This window comes from Phyllobates terribilis, unplaced genomic scaffold, assembly GCF_046119375.1.
Source record: "Phyllobates terribilis strain yellow unplaced genomic scaffold, ASM4611937v1 Scaffold_12__6_contigs__length_324123572, whole genome shotgun sequence".
Taxonomy (NCBI): Eukaryota; Metazoa; Chordata; class Amphibia; order Anura; family Dendrobatidae; genus Phyllobates; species Phyllobates terribilis.
Window position 1 is genome coordinate 272,633,092 of NW_027362772.1, and position 23,829 is coordinate 272,656,920.

At 44.3% G+C, this 23,829-nt stretch overlaps 1 protein-coding gene across 3 annotated transcripts in view; it reads left to right on the plus strand.

The window, feature by feature from the left end:
* Positions 1–19,698, plus strand: part of TTC12 (tetratricopeptide repeat domain 12) — a 195,327-nt gene extending 175,629 nt beyond the window's left edge. For 2 of the 3 annotated variants that reach the window (XM_073656990.1, XM_073656992.1), the window contains 3 exons: positions 3,291–3,390; positions 15,555–15,780; positions 18,827–19,695. In XM_073656990.1, coding sequence (XP_073513091.1) covers positions 3,291–3,390; positions 15,555–15,780; positions 18,827–18,899 — 399 coding nt within the window. In that variant the 3' untranslated portion in view covers positions 18,900–19,695. Of the gene's footprint in view, positions 1–3,290; positions 3,391–15,554; positions 15,781–18,826 lie in introns of all 3 variants that reach the window. The other variant, XM_073656991.1, reaches the window with a different exon arrangement.
* Positions 19,699–23,829: the final 4,131 nt, after the last annotated feature.

The following is a 23,829-nucleotide window of genomic DNA, read 5'->3' on the forward strand; positions in this document are numbered from 1 at the left end:
TTCTCGGCAGTGTCTTTGGCACAGATACTCCCTCCTGCGCAGCCTGGTTCCAGCACGCCAGCTGTTTCCGGGTAGTGTCAACGTCACTTTGCCTCCAATACTTTGTCCTGTCGTGTTGCGGTCGGGTTAGCCGACTCTATGGTGCCTGCAGTTTAGGTGACTCCTATGTGGGCTGCGGGATCTGGCAATGAAGGCTGGTTCCATAGTGCCAATAGGACAAGCACCCCCTGTAGGACTGTGGGTTTCGGTAACTCCGGCCGTCTCGCGGCCTTGCAACTTTTTTTTTCATGTGTACCTTCTGCTACCCATCCGGGTTCCAGTACCGTCAGCTGGTTTTCGGCAGTTCCTCGGCCTTCTTGTACCTTCTGCTACATTTCCAAGTTCAAGCTTTTTGAAATGGTTTTTGGTAATCACTCTGGATCTCCCTGACGATGACCCTGAAGATGACGACCCTGAAGACCACCCCGAAGAAGACGAGGACCCCGAAGATGACGACCCTGAAGACGACGACCCTGAAGACCACCCCGAAGAAGACGAGGACCCCGAAGATGACGACCCTGAAGACGATGACCCTGAAGACCACCCCGAAGAAGACGAGGACCCCGAAGACAACGACCCCGAAGACGACGACCCTGAAGACCACCCCGAAGAAGACGACGACCCTGAAGACGACGACCCTGAAGACCACCCCGAAGAAGACGAGGACCCAAAGACGACGACCCTGAAGATGATGACCCTGAAGACCACCCCGAAGAAGACGAGGACCCCGAAGACGACGACCCTGAAGATGACGACCCTGAAGACCACCCCGAAGAAGACGACCCCGAAGACGACGACCCTGAAGACGACGACCCTGAAGACCGTCCCAAAGAAGACCGAGAAGATGACCCTGAAGAAGATGACCAAGAGGACAAAGAACAAGAAGACAACCACCAAGATACAGAAGAACAAGAGACAGAAGACCAAGAAGCACAAGAACAAGAAGCTGCAGAACAAAAAGCAGAAGAACATTAAGCATAAGACTATAACTCAGAGCAAAAGATATTATCTAAATTATAAGCAGGTGCCCCTGGAAAATACCTGCTGCTGCAGGCCAAACTGAACGCGGACAAATCCAGGCAGAACGGAAGGTGTAATCTTCAAACTTTTATAGATAAAAACTACAGGAATGCCTGTCACAAATAAGAATATGATGAAGAAGAAGAATATGAAGAAGATGAAGAAGTAGAATATGAAGAAGAATAATAGTTGAATAAGAAGAATATGAAGAATGTAAAAAAAAAAGAATAATAGGAAGAAGATGAATAAGGTGAAGAAGAAGTTGATGAAAAAGATGCTGCTGCTGAGGATGATGAAGGAGAAAGTGTGGGAGAAGTAAAAAAGAAGGTGAAGAGCATGGAAGTAGTGAAAGATAAATATCTGACCAAATATAAAAAAGCTTAACATAGTCAATATCTTTGTAACTCTGAACGTCTTAAAAAAAATATTAATTCCTGCTATTCCATTTGATTGGGCTAAACCTCTATGCCTTTAATGTCTCCTCCACTTCCCCCAATACATTCTACATTATTATTAGTTGTTTTCCTTCATGTAGACTTAACCTACAAGGAAAGAAAGGGTTTATTTTCATTCTGATATTTGTGTCCCATTGACTTGCATTGGTTTCCGGTATCGGAATCGGCGATATCCGATATTTTTTTGGTATCAGTTCGATCCAATCCGATCCGATTTTTCCCGATATCGGAAGGTATCGCTCAACACTATTCGGGATGCAAAGAAAAACCCACAAATAACATCAGCTGAAATTCAGGACTCTCTAAAAACTAGCGGTGTGGCTGTTTCAAGATGCACAATAAGGAGGCACTTGAAGAAAAACGAGCTGCATAGTCTAGTCGCCAGAAGAAAGCCATTACTGCGCAAATGCCACAAAGTATCTTGCCTGCAATATGCCAAACAGCACAGAGACAAGCCTCAAAACTTCTGGAACAAGGTAATTTGGAGTGATGAGACCAAAATTTAACTTTTTGGCTACAACCATAGATGTTACATTTGGAGGGAGGTCAACAAGACCTATGATCAAAGGATCGCTGATGTTTTGGGCATGTGTGAACTACAAAGGCACAGGAAACTTGGTAAAAGTTGAAGGAAAGATGAAAGCAGCACATTATCAGCAAATTCTGGAGGCAAATTTGCTCTCATCAGCCCGGAAGCGGCACATGGGACGTACTTGGACGTTCCAACATGACAACGATCCAAAACACAAGGCCAAGTCGAACTGTCATTGGCTAGAGCAGAACAAGGTGAAGGTTCTGGAGTGGCCATCTCAGTCTCCTGACCTCATTATCATTGAGCCACTCTGGGGAGATCTCAAGCGCGCAGTTCATGCTAGACAGCCCAGGAATTTACAGGAACTGGAGGCTTTTTGCCAAGAAGAATGGGCAGCTTTACCATCTGAGAAAATTAAGAACATCATCCACATCTACCACAGAAGACTTCAAGCTGTCATTGATGTTAGAGGGGGCAATACACGGTATTAAGAACTGGGGTATGTGAACTTTTGATCAGGGTCATTTGGATGTTTTTGGTTGTCATTAAGATTTAAAAAGAGAAAACACAGTAGTTTGACAATAAATGGCTTTATCCAACCAATAACCATGAGTGGAGAAAAAGTTTTTTTGTTATCATTCATATTCTCTGAAACAAGGTCAAGAAAGGAAGAATTCTGCTGGGGTATGTAAACTTTGAGCACAACTGTAAATGCATACTGCTGAGGCCCCTGGTCAGAGAAGATTTGAGGACCACTCCACCTTGGCTAAAATAGGAATGGAGGGGCGTAGAAACAAAAACAACAACAGATTCAGAAGAACAGCACCATTTAGACCATTAGAATGGTTCTGAAGGTGGTATTTAGATGTCTCTCATCTAAGCTACTTGCACGCATCAGGGTTTTGCCTAAACTGGATTTTGTCTGTGAGAATAGATGTTTGCTGGGTTGTAAGCTGTGATCACCACTCTAAGTTGGGTCTGGCTACAAATTGCTGCTTCATTGCCTGATACAGAGGAAATTTAGCATTAATTTCGAGCCAAACATTTCGAGCCAAACATTAACGTGCCAGGTTCAGTAGACTGGAAGCCATTTTCGCTGAAGCCATGATGTCCATATGTTCCAATAAAGAGACAACTGATTTACTAGGGTGAAGGGGAAAACACAGAATATTAACGGCAGCTTTACTCACTGGACAATGTGATTTTACTTCCTTTGTACTTACATTTTTGGTCCCTCTACATAGGCAGGAGGAAAGAAGACGTCGCTATATGCTATGAAGGTGCTTGCTGTATGTACCAAAGAGGAAACCCAAGCAAAGAGGGAAGTTTTCAAGTATGATAAAAGTAAGTGTAACTTACAAAAAAAAAACAATCTTACCAACCATGAATGTAATTACATTGATTGGACACTTGGTACCTGTACAGACATCTATAATATATGTGCACCCATGATATAGCCCTAGTCATCCAGGTCCAAACCCCCAAAGCCTTAGAAGACCCAAGATAGCACCTGTGGAAGCCATGACTGCACACTTTGTACCATAAGCTCTGCCATGTACAATGCTAGACTGCATAGATATGAAATGTGTTGTTACAGAGCTGCATGAAAATTGCCTAAATTAAGGTTATCATTTTGACAGCATAGGAGATAAGTAGTTTAGGGGCGCAGTAATCATCAGCTGTCAGTTACCAAAAACATAGTAATCAGTATGGGAGAACGACTCAGGAGTGAGATTCACATTACAAAGACTCAAGACAGAGAATAAAATGTGTAATTTGCCGATCACATTCTATGATGATGTGATGGCTCATTTTATCATGACAGTCACTGATGGTTTATTGCGAGAGTATTGTATACTCGTGTGATCAGTAGGGGTCCGACTCGTGTGGTCGTCAGAGATTACGAGAATGAATTGGCAGCAGTTGTAGTCTCCTGGTGGTTTTGTTTTATCATAAAGGCTGCAAAGCTGATCATTAACTATAATGGCATGATAATGAAGCCTCCTGAGAAAGTAGATGTAGACTATGTAGCATGATGGTTTTCTAATGCTGCTGACACTTTGTTCTAGCATTCAGTGGGGGTGTCATAGTGGTCAAATCCCAGGTAATTGGGCATTAAAAGGTTATTCCTAATATGCCATTTCAGCAGTGTTCTGCTACCCTGCTTGGTGAATTCTTGTTTGCTAAGTGGGTGCTCCTACTTGATTGACAGTTCAGGCCTGGAGCATCATGGTGCCGCTACCCTAAAGGTGACTAGAGAACAGGATTTTGGCTACTGTGCATGCGCAGAACCCATTCAGTAGACCAGCATGGGGAAGGAAAGAGCTATACACAAGATAAGGCTTCTGTGCATGCACATTAAGGCGCAATGCTGAGCAGGGGCGGACACAAACAGAAGAGGGCCGCTGTGCAATGACAATATCTGGGTATCAAGGCACTGTTTGATATCTTGGGGCTAGGGACTCCTTCCCTATCCCTAAAGCTAGGGGCGCCCCAGCTATCCCTGTTCCCCAGATTACTTCTAATGGAGAAGACGCTGGTGCCAGATTCCTTACTGAGCTCCTAAATCAGCCCTTATCTGTCCCCCTCTCCCACCCAAGGAAGTAGGGAGTTGTAGTGTATAAGAATACATAAACCAGACTAACAAGGGAAGATGTACAGGGATAAATGAAAATACCAATCATACAAATATGCACTCACAGAGAGGAACACCGGGAAGTATAGGAAGGAAAAACCAAATAGGAGAGGATGAGGATATGCACACAGACAAATCACCAAGCAACAGTCTTTAGAACAACACTCCAAACTCCTCCTCAAACAACGAACACCAACACCTCCAACTCCAGAACCAGGCAGTATGAAACTAACACTGGTAATCCCAGATTGACAGAGGCGAGTATATATAGCAGAGGGAAGTGGCCCACACTGAACAGCTGAGACCATCAAAGCAGGAAAGTTCTCAACTGAACATATTAACCCCTGCACTGCCAGCAGAAACCTGCAGTGTTTAATATGATGGTGAAGTGCTTCTAATCAGTGCAGGAGTATGTGAAATCAGACAACGAGGTTTTCTGGCCCCTCTCTGTTGCTGTAAGCCCATGGCACTGGGGCTCTTTACAGCCCAATAGCTCATCATAATGCACAACTCCACCTGTTTTGCAAGAGGTAAAGGCCTCTTTACCTCTTGGGCTCCTGTGCGACTGCTCAGGTTGCATCAATAGTATGTCCACCCATGATCCCGAGACCCCCGGTCAGACAGCATAGTAGAAGTAGCAGGCTGCGGCACACATGAGCAACCACCGCTGCTGGATCACATAACCCCTGCAACGAGCTGCGGTTACGAAGAGGTTATTATTAGAAAAATAGGGCACGTTGGTTAAATTAATCCAATGGATGAGTTTTTATAATATTTAGTGACAAATGGCCATTTTTTTTATGAAGGAACAACCCTTTAATAGAACATCCTAGAAATATATGCCATCAAAGTCTATCTTGAGACTTTTTTTTTTAAACTTTTTTTTATAAAAGACCCTTATTAGTGGTTCAATCGAATAGAGTTCAATGACCCATATAATGCTTTTATAAATGTCCAGTGTTTGACCATATCAATAGTTCAGTAGACTTGTCCCGCAAAGATATATAAATCTACGAAACCCATTGCTGATGCTAACATTATCTCTCATCTGTCTTCCCTTCACATAATTTACTTCCAATTAGAAGTAAGCAATTCTACAAGATTGAATACGACCAGACTTCCTAATTAATTATTGAACATGAAAGTGGTTGGTTGGGAGTTTAATCTTCTCCTTAGTTTTCTATCGACAGTAGAACTGCAGAAATACTGGTATCTTTAATCAGTTACTGGTATTATTGGTTACTTTTTGATGAAAGTTTACAAACTTTCCCCTGCTAGGTCACACATACTTTCCAGCTGGTGGACGATGAAGGCTTAGTGAAAAATGATGAAAGACAGATGTAAAATGTAAGATAACAGCTACTATTCTAGATGAATAGAACTTGGTAGGAGACCCGTGTCCCCCAATGTGTTTTGAATTATTTTTCCCAGCATGCTCTGTCAGTTGACCGTGTCTATGTGTCTAGAGTTACCATTATCGCCAGTGTGCTCCACACGTCGGGATTGTGTAGCAACTGGAAATCCATAGTTTGTCTAGCCATGAGTTAAGGGAAGATTTATCTTGACTAGTGAAGTCTGTCTACATATAGATATGTGAAGTGAAGGATGGTAAGATGGTAGAAGTTTATGCTTTTACTTGTAGCTCGTTGAGAAATGCAATGTTAAAAAAAAAAGATAAAACGAGGGAACAAATATCCTGTGGATGCATCAAGTCAAATTAGATGTTTGAGAAGTAAAATTGTCTTACTAAGAGTAGGGTCACACCATTGTTTTCTCCACATCCTAGAAAAACAGTCTAATTATTCTGATCAGACTCTGGCATCAGTTTTTCTCAGATGGGAAGTTTCCCCACTTTTTCCATTCTGTGAGTCCATGAAAATCAGACCCGTAGACTTGAATTGCCGATTTTGATCCCACACTCAGATCATGTCTCCTTTTTTCTACTGACTGCTCAGTTCAAAAATTTGAAAATGTGCACAGCCCCATAAAATATCGTGTACTATCTGTGAAAACCACGAATAGCACTTATACAAGAAAATCGGTCAAGTGCACGAGCCCTTATAGAGATGGTCGTATCAATCATCATGGCAAATCAAATTTGAGTCGAATTTCCTGAAATTTTAACTGATTGTGATTTGATTCGTGAGGATTAACCAAGAAAAAAAAAAATGACCGGCGCCATTTCACTCACTGCTAAAAAGTCACAGAGTGACCTGATAATGACAGGTTCGGCCAGGCAACATTCTCCATAATGTCCTACAGCTATCACATTACATGGACACCAGCGCTGCTTCAGTCCACTGAGGCCGGTGTTACGGGCAGCTAAGATGGAACGGCTCTCCGCAGGCGGAGCAGGCCTCAGGGCAGTGTGAGGAAGGATGGTGGGTGCAGTGCCGCGCAGGAAATAACAGGCTGAAGCGGGGTGTGAAGTCATCCAGGTTTTTTTACTCACATTAAGATGAACTTTAGCCGCAAAGCTTCCCTCTGCTCCTCACGGCGTACTGTGGCCACCAGGAAGGGGGTCCAGCACTTTCCAGGTAGATCAGGAGCTCCTGTCGAGACTCCCTCTGGTGTGTGTTCCTCTCCTTGGTAAGTTCTCCCACTAAGTCTTCTCCTGACTGTTTGTGTGGTTAGAACAAGGTGAAAAGCTGGGTCCCACTGGATAAACGCAGGTAGAGAGATACAGGTGGCGTAAGCTGCTCCGTCCGTATCCCCCCTGGGAACCACTAATCCTCCGGGCTTTTCTGACTGAGACGTGAAGTGACAAAGTCAGATGTCGGGGGCCGGTCACCCCTCTTGCAGCAGGAATCCCTCTGACTAGGCCAGAATAAAGAATACAGGTGGCGTATGGCGCTCGGTCCGCATCCCCCTGGGATCCTTTTGCCTGTGGAGCCTATCTCCTCCGCTCCCCTCCAGGCCTTCTTAGGTAAGGACCTTGACCGGGTAGAGACAGTGGTTAACTCTGACCCGCTCCTCGTCTCAAGGCCAGAGAACGAGGACCGTGTATCTTTAGTCGGTTGCAGACTTTCGCTGAACTCTGGCGGGTGTCCGCAATCAGAGAGGAAGACCACAATCACTGACGAAGATCACAATCAAAGGACCTTGAACTTAAGATGGCTGTAAGTTAAATATGAATTAGTAAGTGTTGCATAAAAGTGTGTCCTCCACCCTCACCCACTACATGGTTCCCTCTATCTTTAGTTCCCCCCATCTCCTCTATCCCGGGCCAGGGCAGCACCCTGGTGCATTTAGGCCCCCTACAGGACAGGAGTGGTGTAGTGTTGAATGGTGAAGTGGTGTCCTGAGAGATGCTCCATTCTTACCTGGAAGAGGAGATACCACACCTCTACTGAGGTGCAGTACCCCTGTGGCGACTGAACCCTCAGGGGCGCCACAAATCATGGGGAATAATCACAGCCAGTATAAACGATTAGGCTGGACAAGCAACTGCATTTTATGCTTTTACAAGATAGGGATACAGGTCAGAGCACACAGCTCATTCCAGATTAGGATAGAAAAACTTTGGCCCTGATTCTTTTCGCCTGTAGGATCTAAATGATTGTCTCAGAGATGAGCAAATTTGTTTGAGGTGAATTGTATTCATTTTTTTAAATCAAATTTTCCTGAATCCAATTTTTTTTCCAATTAATTTTGTGCAAATTCACCAAATGTCAGCCAACTTTTTGCTGAATTGTAAAGTGTTGAGAAAGAGTTAAAAAAAATATTCCTCTCCTTTCACTACTCGCCTGTCCTGCCATCTCTTTCTGGCTTCGCTCATCATGCGACATCCTGTTTTGCCATCACTCTACGATGGGGCTACCGGGGCCACGTAGGTCTCTGATGCCAGTGTGTACATCATGAGATCTCAACATTACGTCATCCAAGGCCTTGCCAGTACCTTGGGACGTCACAGCAATTACAGCAATGGCAGAGACCTACCAGGAGCCAAATGCCCCACCGTAGAGTGAAGAAGACCACAAAGACTGTCACACAATAGACGAAGCCAGGAAGAAGAGACCCAATGGCGGGCTGTGATGGTGGCAGCGGGAAAGGATAGCATTGAGGTGATTATTGCATTTCTTTTTACACCTTACATCTATTATGCACTGTGGTCTGGAGAGATGCCAGAGCATAATGAGGAACATTCAATCTCCATTGAATAACTTGGATGCAAATCGAATTTCTATGCCAAAATTGAGCAATCTGCCAAATTTGAATCTCGGCAGATCTGATCATTGCGACTGTCGAATTATGATAACTTTTTTCATTTTAAAGCCAAGGTGGAAAATGGCGGATTGTGCCTGGGGAAGATACTGTTGGCTCTACCTTTGAATGGCCACATGAAGGGTAGATGTAATATGACATGCAGCCATTCATGTGAATTATCAACCATGTACTACATGGATGATTTGCATTTTCTAAAGGGAAGGCTGAGGTTTGTTAGTGACAAACCTTGATTGATAGATAGGTTTGATAGGCCAATTTTCTTTATCGTAGTGAAACAATACCTTCTTAACTCCGGGAATTGGAGTAAATTTCGTAACTTATAATATTATTACACTCATTAAAGACACCCAGACAATTTGAAATAATTACTAGTGATGAGCGAGTACTAAAATGCTCGGGTACTCGTTGCTCGGGTCGAGCAAATTGGAATACTCGAGTGCTCGGTCCGAGTAACGAGCCCATTGTAAGTCTATGGGAAACTTGAGCATTTTTCTGACTGCTCCCTCCGGCGGTCTGCAGAGGGCCTAAAAATTGCCAAAATCAATGGAACGGTGCTCAAATGACATGGGAACAGCATGGGGAAGACCCCTGGAAGCATCTCTGACTCCCAGATCACTGCTGTCAACAATGTTGTCAGAGGTATTCCGCCACTTTTACGGACTCACAATAATACATACAAAAACAAATCCAAGATTGATTTTCCTGGGAAATATGTTGAGGAACATCCTTTCCAGGGTAATAACTTGTATATAAGGTAAAATAAATAACCAAAAACATAAATACTCCTCCACACCTTGGGCTATGTTCACACATAGCTTTTTTTATGTGTTTTTCACTTTTGCATTGCTTTCAACCGTGACAAATGCATTCACAGGGAAATGTCATTTTAACATTTTACAACCTTATCTGGCCATGTGGTGTGTGAAACATCATCAGACACATCCTGTTTCATTTATGAAGGAGGCATTGTGAAAGTCACAAACACTAATTTTACAGCCTTACTATTCTTAAAGGGCCAGCAGTCGAATATGCTTTGTTGTTCCCATTATTAAAGAATGGGTCTCCTATACTTTTATTGCATATACAGTGACTGCAAGGGCTGCCAAAAATTTGGACGCAATCCAATACCCCTTTGAAGAGACATAGAGGAGGGTCTCAGTAAAAAAAATGTTCCCATTATAGAGGAGTGGGTCTCCTAGAGTGGAAATGCCCATGCTGTGACTGCAAGGGCTGCCAAAATTTGGGAAAAACCCCACTAACAATAGAGCAGGGCCACAGTAACGACATGTTCGCATTAGAAAGGAGAGGGTCTGCTATACAGTTATAGGGTATGTAGTGAGTCCAACGGCTGCCAAAATGTAGGAAAAACCCTACTAACAATTTAAAGACACATAGAGCTGGCCTACAGTAATGAGTACGACATGTTCCCATTAAAAAGGAGTAGGTCTCCCATACTGTTTGCCTATAGATTGAATGCAACGGATGCCAAAAATATGGAGGAACTCCAATGTCCCTTGCAAGAGACATAGAGGTCAGAGGGCCTCCTGAAAACAATATTCCCATTATTAGGAAGTGGGTCTCCCATACTGTTTGCCTATGCAGTGAACGCAACAGCTGTCAAAAATTTGGAGGAACTCCAATGCCCCTTGCAAGAGACATAGAGGTCGGAGGGCCTCCTGAAAACAATGTTCCCATTATTAAGAAGTGGGTCTCCCATAGTATTGGCCTATGCAGTGAATGCAAAGGCTGCCAAAAATTGGAAGGCACTCCAATGCCCCTTGGAAGAGACATAGATATGAGTATATGGTAGATATGGTGGTGATATGGAGGATGATGTGGAAGATGAGGAGAAGGAGGAGGACAAGAACAAATAGACAAAATCAGGAAGTGTATAGCCATGTCTGGGTGTGAAGACAGAGGTGCGTAGGAATAGAGTTAGACCTCCCAAAAAACCCACTGTACTTGAGTTTATGTTATGCTGCTATCATTCGGTGGTGTTGAGAAGTCTGGCCCAATCCAGCCCTTGTTCATTTTTATAAGAGTCAGCCTGTCAGCATTCTTAGTTGACAGGCGAATGCACCTATCAGTTATAATTCCACCGGTGGCACTAAAAACCCACTCTGACAAAACGCTAGTGGCAGGACAGGCCAGGACCCCCAAGGCGTAGAGAGCCAGTTAATGTCACGTGTCCAGCTTGGATACTCAATAATTATAAGGCACAGAGTAATCACGGAAGACGTTGGTATGGTCGGCAAGGTACTCCCTCACCATCTTCCGAAACTTTTCCCTCGTAGGGAGAGTACCCCGCGCCTCAGGACCTATGCAATGGGAGGGTCTGAGAAAACTGACCCAGAACTTTGACGGTGTTCCCCTGCCTCTGCTGGATTGCATTTGAATATCTCTTGCCTGTACTCCTTGGTTGTCCAACGAACAGTGACTTCTGCCACCAGCGTTTTCAGATGGGAATTTTTTAAATAATTCCGCAACAAGGGCCTTCTCATACTACACCATTTTATTAGGCCTGTCCTGCGTGGGAATAAGAGACAGAAAGTTCTCCTTATAGCGTGGGTCTAGAAGTGTCACCAACCAATAATGACTGTCACCCAAAATTTGGACAACGCGAGCGTCATGGGAAAGGCAGCGTAACATAAACTCAACCATGTGTGCCAGACTGCTAACAGGCAAGACTTTCATGTCGTCACCACAAGGATGACAGACCATGCATGGCTCCTCATCCTCCTTCCTGTCCTCAGGCCATCCACGCTGAACAGATGGTATGACAGTTGTGCAGGTAGTACCGTCTATAGCGCAGGAAACTAGCTCCTGTTCTTCCTCCTCTTCCTCCTCCTCCTCTTCCTCATTGTCACCCAATCCTCATTGGGATGAGAAGAGGCTGGGCTGTTTGGAATCACCCTGTATGGTTCCTTGCTCCATCTCATCGTGCTCCGTCTGCAATGCATCCTCTTTAATTGTGAGCAGAGAGCGTTTTAGAAGACAGAGAAGTGGGATGGTGACGCTAATTATGGCATCATTGCCGCTCACCATCTTGGTGGATTCCTCAAAGTTTTGGAGGATGGTACATATGTCTAACATCCATGTCTACTCCTGAGGTCTTATGTGTGGAGTCTGAACTGAATACCGGTGGCCTTATTGATGCTGGTAGTCAACAACTGCCCTCTTCTGCTCACAATTCCTTCCCAACATCTGCAATGTAGAGTTCCAACACGTGGGGACATCGCAGATCAGTAGGTGAGCTGGAAGCTGCATACGCTGCTGAAGCACAGCAAGGGCGGCGGGAGCTGTAGCTGACTTTCTAAAATGGGCCCACAGGCATCGTAGTTTGACAAGCAGATCCATCAGATCTGGTAGGTTTTGATAAACCACTGAACCACGAGGTTAAGCACATGGGCCAGGCATGGTACGTGTGTGAGCTCGCCTCGCCTCAGAGCCGCCACCAGGTTCTGGCCATTGTCACACATGACCATGCCTGGCTGTAGGGTCAGCAGTGTCAGCCACAGACCTTCCTGCTCTTTCAGGGCTGTCTACAACTCTTCAGCGTTTTGAGGTTTGTCACATAAGCATATTAGCTTCAGCACAGCCTGTTGCCGCTAGGTCGAGGCAACAGAGATGGAGGCTGAAGAGGAAGTGCAGGAGCTGTAGAATGTGATTGACTCAGGGCCCACAATCCTCGGTGTTGGGAGGACGTGTTCCGTCCCAAGGTCCGACTGGGTCCCGGCTTCCACTATTTTAACCCAGTGTGCTGTCAGCGAGATGTACCATTCCTACCCACAAGAACTTGTCCACGTGTCCGTGGTTAGGTAGACTTTCCCAGTAACTGCATTGTTGAGGGCATGGCTACTGTTGTGGAACACGTGCTTGTGTAATGTGGGGACGACACACCGGGAGAAATAGTGGTGGCTGGGGCTCGAGTACCGAGGGATGGCCATCAGGTTGTGGAAAGCTTTCATATGCACGAGCCTTAAAGGCAACATTTCGAGTGCAAGCATTCGCAAAATGTGTGAGTTTAGTAGTGCGGCCTGTGGGGCATTGGCAGCGCATTTGCGCTTGCGTTGCAAGGACTGGGGTAGGGACAATTGAACGCTGCGCTGGGACAAGGACATGGACCTACTTGCTGATGGTGCTAGTTGAGAGTGTGCAACGACACGTGCAGGGTGGGAGGCATCTTGGCATGAGCCATGGACAGGGGATTGGCGAGCACGCACAACAGTGGAAGAAGCAGTGGTGTCACCCGCAGACACTATTTCTGGACCCTGGGGTTTGGCCCACTTCGTCGGGTGCTTTGCTGCCATGTGCCTGATCATGCTTATGGTAGTCAGGCTGCTAGTTTTGTTCCCCCTACTGATGCTGGCCTGGCAGGTGGTGCAAATGGCCTTCTTGGGGTTATCTGCAGAGTCTTTAAAAAAATAACCAGACTCGGGAAGACCCAACTGTTGTACTGGCAACTTCCGTCGTGTTGGCTTTATGAGGAACACTTTCCCGCCTTGTGTCTGCGGCCACAACACTGCTCCTTCCTGCCTGTTGTGATGCTACGCCTCCCTCCCCCCTGTGTGCTGCTGTCCTCACTCTGTATGTCCCCTTGCCAAGTCGGCTCAGTTACTATATCATCCATCACCTCGTCTTCCACTTCCTCACCCTGGTCCTCCTCCTTACTTTCTGGCAATTGTGTCTCATCATCATCAACATCCACCTCTTGCGACAGTAATTGCACTTTCCCAACCTTGCCTTCATGTGACTGTGGCTGCTCCAATATTTGGGCATCACTACACGTGTTCTCCTTTTGACTCACTTGAAGCTGGCCGAGCGAGAGGCACGAATCTACAAATGGAAAAGTGAACAGCTCTTCTGAGTGTCCAAGTGTGGGATCAGTTGTCTCCGGGCACTTGGCATGGTGGGAGGAAGGAGGATCAGGGTGAGGAATATGTGGTCCAAACTCATGACTACTGAGACTTGACCTTGTGGAAGACAGGGTGGTGGTGGTGGTGGCAAAGTGACTGGAAGAATTATCTTCTATCCAACCAACAACCTTTTGACACTCCTGGGGGTTCAATAGGGGTGTACTGCGGTCCCCTAGTAATTGGTACAGGAAGGTCGAGCGACAAGATGTGGGTGTTTGTTGTGGCACAATTTCAGCTTGCCCAAGGCCACGTCCTCGGCCTCTGCATGCACTTTGCCCATTTAAAATGGAGGACAATATTTTCCACGTTCATGAGAAATGGCTGGTTTTGGAACTCAGTTATATGTGATATGTCTGACAGAAAACCACAATTTTAAATAGCAGGCCTGTAATTTACTAATATTATTCTACATAGAGACCTAGTGTGAATAGCTTTACCGACACACTGCAACGAAATGAAAATGGAAGAAATGGCTGATTTTGGAACTCTCTAATAGGTGAAATTTCTGACAGAGAACAACAGTTTTAAATAGCAGGCCTGTAATTTACTAATACTATTCTTCGCAGACATCTAGTGTGAATAGCTTGACCGACACACTGCAATGAAATGTAAATGGAAGAAATGGCTGATTTTGGAACACTCTTATAGGTGATATGTCTGACAAAGAACCACAATTGTAAATAGCAGGCCTGTAATTTACTAATATTATTCTACACAGAGACCTAGTGTGAATACCTTCCCCGACACACTGCAACGAAATGGAAAAGGAGGCCAATATTTTCCACGTTCAGTTCAAATTTCTGGATTTTTATTGCTCAAATATGGAACAGATCTGGCTTTATTCTGCAGTGAGAACAAGCAAATGGAGCAGAAAAATGGTGTCCTCTGGATTTCTTTTTAAGCAAATAACCAGGATTAAGATAAAAAAAAAATTTGCCTTGGCCCCTGATACCTGGGGCTATGTCTACAAATATCTGTAATGATTACAGCAGCAGCAGCAGACAGGACTTTCAATGGACCCTCTTCTGCTATATGAACTGCAGTCTGCCACATACACTGCCTGCCTAGTTCCTGCTATCACCTTCACCACTGAATATATGCAGCTGGATTAGTCCTCAGAAGGACTGTTAGTTCAGATGGATATAATAGATATATGTTGTGTAATACCTATACTAACTATAAACAAGCAATCTCTCCCTAGCTCAGCAGCACCTCTCCCTACTCTGCTTGATTCCGGAGTGACTGTGAAGAGCATGGCGCCACCAGGTCTTCTATAGACCTGATGACACTGTGCGGCCAGCCAATCACTGTAATGCCACAACCAACACGGCTGCAGCATTACAGTGAGTGGCAGGCAATCCCTGCATGTTCATTGGCTCTCTAAAGAGCGCCAAACATGCAGGGAGGGGACCCGAGTTCCCAACCGAGCAACCCGGATATACTCGTCGAGCTTGTCGAGCACCATGATGCTCGGGCGAGTACCGAGCAGTGGCGAGCACGTTCGCTCATCACTAATAATTACAGAACAATTGCATAAAAATCACATAACACTTTTCGAGAGTTACGGGGATTTTTCAATCAGTTTGTTGGACCAGTCAAAGACTGAATGACCTAAGTATCATTTTACTTGCAAAAGATGAATCCAAGATGTAAAAATGACTTTTGCTTCAATTAACAGTGTGTATTATAATATCCGACTTTTGTAAAAACTCATGCATTGTTTCGTTTAGACTTTGGCACACTGATGAACCTACTATGTTCCGAGGATGAGATCACAGTTGGGAACACGGCTTTGTGTTTGGGGAACTGCTTTGATCTTCCTGGAGCAGCCTCAACCTTGTTGCAAACTGATATCCTGAAATTACTTTTGAACCATGCTGGCGGAGACTCCAAGAGACCCTCTGTGCATCAAAATGCTGCCATAGCACTGGGGAAACTCTGTTCTGCAGAGCCAAGGTAAGTCTGTCATCAAAAAAGATCATCAAATCCAGACGTAGGAAGTCTATGGCAAACATGTTCCTGCAGTGACCATTTTACTCATCACCAGACCATGCTGGGACTATGGGCATTAATTCTTATTTTGGTCCAAAATATTCTACCTATTAATTTCTTAAAATATTCTGATCAGAATTAAATTTGTTTTTATGCTACTGATCATCTCATTATTTAACATAATATAAAATAAATAAAAAAAACAGATATCCCACGCAACTAGTTTTAGTAAAGGTCCACTTACCTGTGTTGATGGTCAGGTGCGGATCTGAGCTTAACACCAACGCTAAAGGTTATTTTTTAATATTTTGCCAACTTTATAGAACTACTTACATCCAGATTCATGATTAGTTGTGTCGCGCCCCCGGGGGCCTTACTGTTTGGGGACAGTATATGTATGTCACGGTGGCTGGTCCAGGGCGGACAGTGCACAAAAAGGGGTAGCGATTACTAACAAAGTTCAGAGAAATTTGTGACGCCACCTGTGGTGTCTGGTGATGGTCACCAGCGCTGCAGCAGTCCTCTGAGGCAGGTGACAAGGCAGCTAAAGATGGTACAGCTCCCCACAGGTGGAGCGGGCCTCAGGGCAGTGTAGATAGATAGATGGTGGGTGCGCTGGGCGTTGTTGTGCAGGTAGAGAACGCAGCAGGAGTAACGGACAGAGACAGGGGGTTTTGCTTCTTTACCTTTACTGGTACAGCTGGTAGATACGATCCAGGGTACTCTAGGTGAAGGGCGCACTTTTGGACTTCTCCCCAGGGAGCGGATATAAGGCCTCCTGATCCGTGTATGCCTCTGTGTAAGCTCCTGGCCAGCCTGCAACTGTGCCTAGCTTATGTGTCTTGCTTTTACTACTCCACCTGTTGCTCTGAAGAAGGACCTCCGGTTGGTAACCACTTTCCCTGGACGTCGGGGCCTTCATGGTTCCTGGTCCTGTATGTGTCTTGCTTCAGGTTTGCCAGGGACTTGTAGTCCTCCTGGGATTCCGGATATCCCTACTGGGTATAAAGGGTCCCTGCAGGCTCGGACCCAGTGTCCAGTGTATATATCGGGGTGAGCTTGTTATGCTCCTCTGCCCCCTTAATCACTCCTTCCTTCCTCTCGCCTTCGGCCGCGCTCGGGGCCCTCACTAGGCTTCAGGGCTGCTGGAGGCCTAGCTTGCCTCACACAGCAGCCTACGTGCTGCTCTCACTCTGACTGAGCACAAACTTCACACTAACTAATCTGAGCTGCCTAGCTCCACCTTCCCTTTATATATCCCTAACAGGGCTCCCTCTGCTTTTATGAGGTGGAAGGTGGAGGTGTTCGCATGTAGTGAGGGCCTCTTGTGGAGAAATCCGTCCGTGCACCCTTCTGGGTTCTGTGGCACCCTGCGCAGCAGGGCGCCACAGTTGTCATTGGGAAACTCAGATCATAGACCAGATCCCTAAAATTAAAGGGAATATGTCATCAGAAAATAAGTTAACCTGTTGTTTAAATAGTTTTTTATGGTAAATATATTTTCTAAAAATGTTTGATTTCTTTTTTCAAATCACTATCTATCTGTAAAAAAAATTCTCACTGGTCCTTAAGCTTAATTTAAAGAAGCACTCCTCCTCCCATCAAAGTTTTCATCCCCTTAATATATTGAGATCATCATATTATATTTCACTGTGCTCATTTGCCTTTCTACCCAGTTAATTCTTCTTTTCAATTTCTACTGTATATAGAGGTGGTATTAGTCATTGTACTGGAGGAGGAGGTGAGCTGTGACATCACCTATTGTGAATGGTGGATCCTGTGGTATTAACTGTATATAGAGGTGTTATCAATCGTTGTACAGAAGGAGGAGGTGAGCTGTGACATCACCTATTGAAAATGGTGGATCCTGTGTTATCTACTGTATATAGAGGTGTTATCAGTCATTGTACAGGAGGAGGAGGTGAGCTGTGACATCACCTATTGTGAATGGTGGATCCTGTGTTATCTACTGTATGTAAAGGTGTAACCAGTCATTATGCAGGAGGAGGTGAGCTGTGACATCACCTATTATGAATGGTGGATGCTGTGTTATCTACTGTATATAGAAATGTTATCAGTCATAGTACAGGAGGAGGACGTGAGCTCTGACATCACCTATTGTGAATGGTGGATCCTGTGTTATCTACTGTATATAGAGGTGTTATCAGTCATTGTACAGGGGGAGGAGGAGGGGAGCTGTGACATCACCTCTTGTGAATGGTGGATCGTGTGTTATCAGTCATTGTACAGGAGGAGGAAGAGGTGAGCTGTGACATCACCTATTATGAATGGTGGATCGTGTGTTATCAGTCATTGTACAGGAGGAGGAGGTGAGCTGTGACATCACCTATTATGAATGGTGGATCCTGTGTTATCAGTCATTGTACAGGTGGAGGGAGATCTAATTGTCTGTGTAAAAACCACTAGAGCTTTGGTGTATTTTCTTTCACTGTAGAAAGTCATTTGGGTTATTGGAAAACATATGATTAAGTAAGAAAAAGGTAAACAGAAATCTAACAAGAGGTCGTTATCTAGTAGGCTATAGGCAATCTATGATTTCAAGGAGCTTTCCAAAAGCTCTCTCTGTAAGCAGGAATGTAATAATATGTATTCCTGCTAATGAGTCATCATGTGACCCGGGCGCCCAGTTGCTGCTTGCCCTGATGACATGTCCTCTGTAGGCTTTTGGTAGTTGCAGTCACGGGAAATGTCGTCGTTATGGTGAATGTAATCATTTAGGATCCTTTTCAAGGACTTATGAGAAATCTAAAAAAAAACAAAAAAACAAATCTAAAATAAAAAACAAAAGAAAAAAATATTTAGTAAATTTAGTGTATAATGACATTTTTAACCATTTTAATCATAGTTTGCATTTTTAGGAGCAATTACCTCTTAGCTGCCAATCATCCAGACAGGTGGATTTAGATACTATGTGACCGTATTTAGCTACAGAGTACCCCAGGCACCGATGTTTTGATGTCTGACATTCTGTCTTTGTACTTTTTTTTAGATACATGATGCAACTTCGGGAACTTCACGGAATTGAGATACTGAACTCTTGCATGAAATATATTAAATATTAATAATCCATGGCATCTGAGTATCCACAGCAATGTTCTCACCTACAGAAATAGGCTTATCAATAAATGATAAATTATTTTTCCTGGTTTGTTAGTAAAACATTGAAGTTGGAGAATTTTTTTTATTTATTTTTTAATCTTTAATTCATGCATTTTGGGTTAAAAATATTTTTTGCAGTTGGGTTTCATTAAAAATTTTTTTTCATCATTTGACTTTTACAGGCTCTTTGCTTTTTTGCACATTACTGGCTGCATAGTATTAAGATTAACAAAGCATGCGTCAGTGAGTTCGTACTGATGGGGAGTTTGTAACTATTTCATTTGTCGTTTTCTGAGCTTTTCTCACTTGATTTATGACCACATCAAAGTTCAGCTCAACTTTGATGAGGTCTGAGATTCCTAGATCAGCACAGAGAAGCTCAGTAAAAGACAGATACTAGAGATGCAAATTCACCATCAACACCAGCTCACTGACATATCCTCCGACAACTCATTCTGGAGCCAGCAAAGTGTAGGGAACCAAATAGTCATTAAAAGCCAAACAGTGCAAAATTGTTGATCAAACCCAATTGCAAACATGATTTTTATCCCAAAGAATATGCATTTAAGGAAAAAAAATGTCCCTTTAGGAGTCAATATTCTTTAAGGAATCACTTTTTGAATATAATTTATATGTATTTATTACTGTACTGTTATTTTATAGAGATGTACAAACATTTGGAGATGTATAAAACCAATAAATACAAGTTTTGCTAATTAATATGAAGCATTTATTTTGAGTATTTGAGCAGAATATGTATCGGACAACTGTATCATTGACTTGTAAGAATTGAAGTTATGATCATTCATTTTACAATAAATGTACAGTACCTAGGAATCAAATATCACGTCTGGTTGATCTGTGCTGTAAGTATATCCCCCAACCAAAATATATGGAACATTAAAGGGCATCTGTCAATTGGATCAACCGTCCTAATCCGTTTACATGGACATGCAGGTCATAGAAAGCTGAATAAAATGATATCTTGATGTCTGTGATCCGATGTCTTATTCCAGAGAAATCAACATTTTTCTTTTATATGTAAATGAGCTGTTAAGATCTATGGCCTGTGTAAGAAGATGGACATGTTGCCCACCTTCCCACTTGAAGAAACAAGTTTTATTGCATTGTGCAATGAGAATAGTGATATGCATTGATAATGTTTGTATGTGTAGTGATCTGTGTTGTTGGTGATGAGGCTGTATTCTGCCCAGCAACAGATAGATAACAGGGACAGTTAGAGTTAATGGTTGGGACTAGCCCAGAGTGGGAGCGGAAAAGCTGAAGGGAGAGAGAGACTGTTTCCTGATAGTGGGGCAGAAAGAGCCCAGAGTGTGTAGAGAAAAGACCTCAAGTGTGAGCAGTGGTGCATGCAGTTGGTGTCACTAAGGCAACAGAGAAATTGCCGGGGCAGATAGTAACAGCCTGGAACAGAAGAGAAGAGCCTGGAGCCGAAAGCCTAGCAGTACGATACAGAGTCTTCAGTCAGAAAGTGTCACGGTTGTATCAGAAGTGACAGACAGTCGGCCAGCAGTTGGTTGCAGGAGATCTCTACGTTTGGCATTGTAGACACCTTCTTAGATGCTGTCTCTAGGACCCAGCGGCTACCTTCCTCTGGCTAATTAACTCCCTGGCCTGTGTGTATAAATACCTGATGTGTTGTAGAGGGAGGTGCCGGTGATATTCATCCTACTGGTGAAGGCTTCAGCAGAAGCAGTACTTTGTCCTCTCTGAAGCTTGAGGACGTGTGAGCATTTGTCTGGAGTAGTTTAAAGTTAAGCAATTTCCCCCTCTTTGTCCTTGTTATCTATAGTGTTTAATGGAGATCGACTAGTGCTCATCTCCTCCCTTCCCTAGCCTGAGCCAAACGCCAGGGAAAGACAGGGCGAGGCACACGTGCGGCGATTGGTGAAGAGCCAATACAGGGACGTTGGGGGAGACAGGGTGATATTAGATCAGCCTAGGAGGTCTCCACTCACCCCCCTTTCCCTAGAGTCTGGGCTCCCTTTCCCTCTTCCCTTTGTGTTGCACTAAGTCTTTCCCACACCTCGTGTGACAGAAAGACAAAAGTAAAGGGAAGCAAGAGGAAGAGAATAGATATATGGTGTCTATAAACAGAAAAAATTATCAGCACATCCAAACTAGTGTGTACAGGTGCAAGCTAAGACAATAATTCTATGAGAAAATATAGCTGCACCCTGAAATGCTAAGAATGGTAAATTTAGAAAATTGGAACTGCATTATTGCCATAGAAAACAGGCAAGCACTACATTATGTACATATGGAATATTGTAAAAAATGGAACTGCAATATTACAATAGAAAAACTACAGTAAAAAGAAGGTACTACTTAGCGCAAAAATTGGCCAATATATGTGAGCCCAAGAGCCATCATAAATGCGTACCTCATTGTTAGGTCCCTGTCATGATAAGACACTTTTCCTGGACTAAAAAGCCTACAATTTATGGGGCTGGAAGAAACAAGCTAATTAACCCCTTTAGCCCCGAAGGTGGTTTGCACGTTAATGACCAGACCAAGTTTTACAATTCTGACCACTGTCACTTTATGAGGTAATAACTCTGGAACGCTTCAATGGATCTCACAGATTCTGAGATTATTTTTTCGTGACATATTGTACTTCATGATTGTGGTAAAAAAAATTGATATGACTTGCGTTTATTCGTGAAAAATCAGAAATTTGGCGAAAATTTAGAAAATTTTGCAATTTTCAAACTTTGAATTTTCATGTCCTTAAATCAGAGAGATATGTGACGTGCCCCCTGGGCCGTGGGGTACTTGGTAGCCAGGCCGGTCGGTGCTGGGGGATGTCACAGTGGCAGTGACCCGGTCTGTGACCCAGGGCGGTCAATTAAAGGGAAAGTAAAAGGGGAATAAAGTTTTTAGAGATAATGTTCGTGACGCCACCTGTGGTATGCGGCTATATGGAGCCGCCGCTGCGGTGCAGATCCTCTGGAGCGGATAGTGATGCAGCAGAGTTGGTTCAGCTCTCCACAGGCAGAGCTTAGCTCCAGGGCAGGAAATGATAAATTGTATGAGGTAGATGTTGCTGTGCAGTGTAGTGCAGGTGATGGCGCAGCAATTATTCAAGGACACAGTGGTGTGCAGTCTTCAGGTTTTACTCACGGTTGTTCAATTCTCCAGGTTACAAGGGCCAGTGTGTAACCTCCCACGTCGTCCTGTGTCCTCCGGGGTAGGGGTTCAGCAATCTCTCAAGTATCTCAGGATTACTTAAACGGGATCCCATTCTATGTGCCTTTCCCGGTCGTCTCACTGCGCTGGCTCTCCTTCTCCTGCCCTGCGCCTCACAATCAGTGTCCCAAGCCAGTGGGCTCGGGCCTTGTTGGGCGACGTGCAGTCCCCTGGACCCTATGTGGCCACCCTTTCAGCGATATAATTGTGGGTTTTGGCTGCAACACCTTGAAAATGCAGCAGCCTCCAGTTGTCTAGCTGAGCCTGGTTGTTCTCCACTAGTTAGGGGCCGGTCCCCTTCTGCGGCCTGATCCCTCCACTTCAGCGTGAATTCGGGTGCACGGGTGGCATCCGCACTCGCCGTGCCCCTGGGATCCCCTCTGTTCCTCCTGGAGCCCTCCTCACTCTTACTCTCTTCTTTCTTTCTTTCTTCTGGGCCTCTCTCACCGGGCCCTGCTCCTTTCTCCACTCCTCCTGAGCAGAGCTCCTCCTGAGCTCCTGCTCCCAGCTCTCCCTCTGAACTCTAACTCCTCAGAACTCTCTCTAGAACCTTCCACACTCTCTTTTATACTCCTACCCTCTGTGCTCCACTGAACTTCTTCCTCCACCCACCTCCTCTACCTAGTTTCACCCTCCAGCTAGGGACCAGGGACTGTGCTCTCCCTTAGGAGCAATTTCGCCCTTCCCTACTGAAGTGGAGTGTATTGGATGTGGGTGTGTGGGTCCCGGGTAGTGCTCCCTCCTTACCTGAGAGAGGGGTACCACACCTCTGGATGAGATGCAGTACCTCTGTGGCGACTGTACCTGCAGCGGCGCCACATATGTCACACAAAATAATTAATAAATAACATTTCCCACATGTCTCCTTTACAACAGCACAATTTTGGAACCAAAATTTATTTTTGTTAGGAAGTTATAAGGGTTAAAAGTTGACCAGCGATTTCTCATTTTTCCACCAAAATTTACAAAACCATTTTTTTAGGGACCACATCACATTTGAAGTGACTTTGAGGGGCCTTTTTTGACAGAAAATACCCAAAAGTGACACCATTCTAAAAACTGCACCCCTCAAGGTGCTCAAAACCACATTCAAGAAGTTTATTAAACCTTCAAGTGCTTCACAGGCATTTTTGGAATGTGGAAGTAAACAATGAACATTTAACTTTTTCCCAAAAGTTTTAATTTAGACCCAATTTTTTTAATTTTTGCAAGGGTAACAGAAAAAAATGGACCCCAAAATTTGTTGTGCAAGTTCTCCTGATGTGGGGGAAAACCACTGTTTGGGCGCACGGCAGGGTTCGGAAGGGAAGGAGCGCTATTTGACTTTTTGAATGCAAAATTTGCTTGAATAATTAGCGGACGCCATGTCACATTTAGGGAGCCCCTGATGTGCCAAAACAGTGGAAACCTCCCTACAAGTGACACCATTTTGGAAACTAGACCCCTTAGGGAACTTATCTAGATGTGTGGTGAGCACCTTGAACCCCCAGGTGTTTCACAGAGGTTTATAACATTGAGCCATAAAAATAAAATTTTCACTTTTTTCCCACAAAAATGTTTTTCAGCCCCCAATTTTGTGTTTTCATAAGGGTAACAGCAGAAATTGCCCCATGCAACTTGTTGTGCAATTTCTCCTGAGTAAGCCGATACCCCATATGTTGGGAAAATTTGCTTGAATAATTA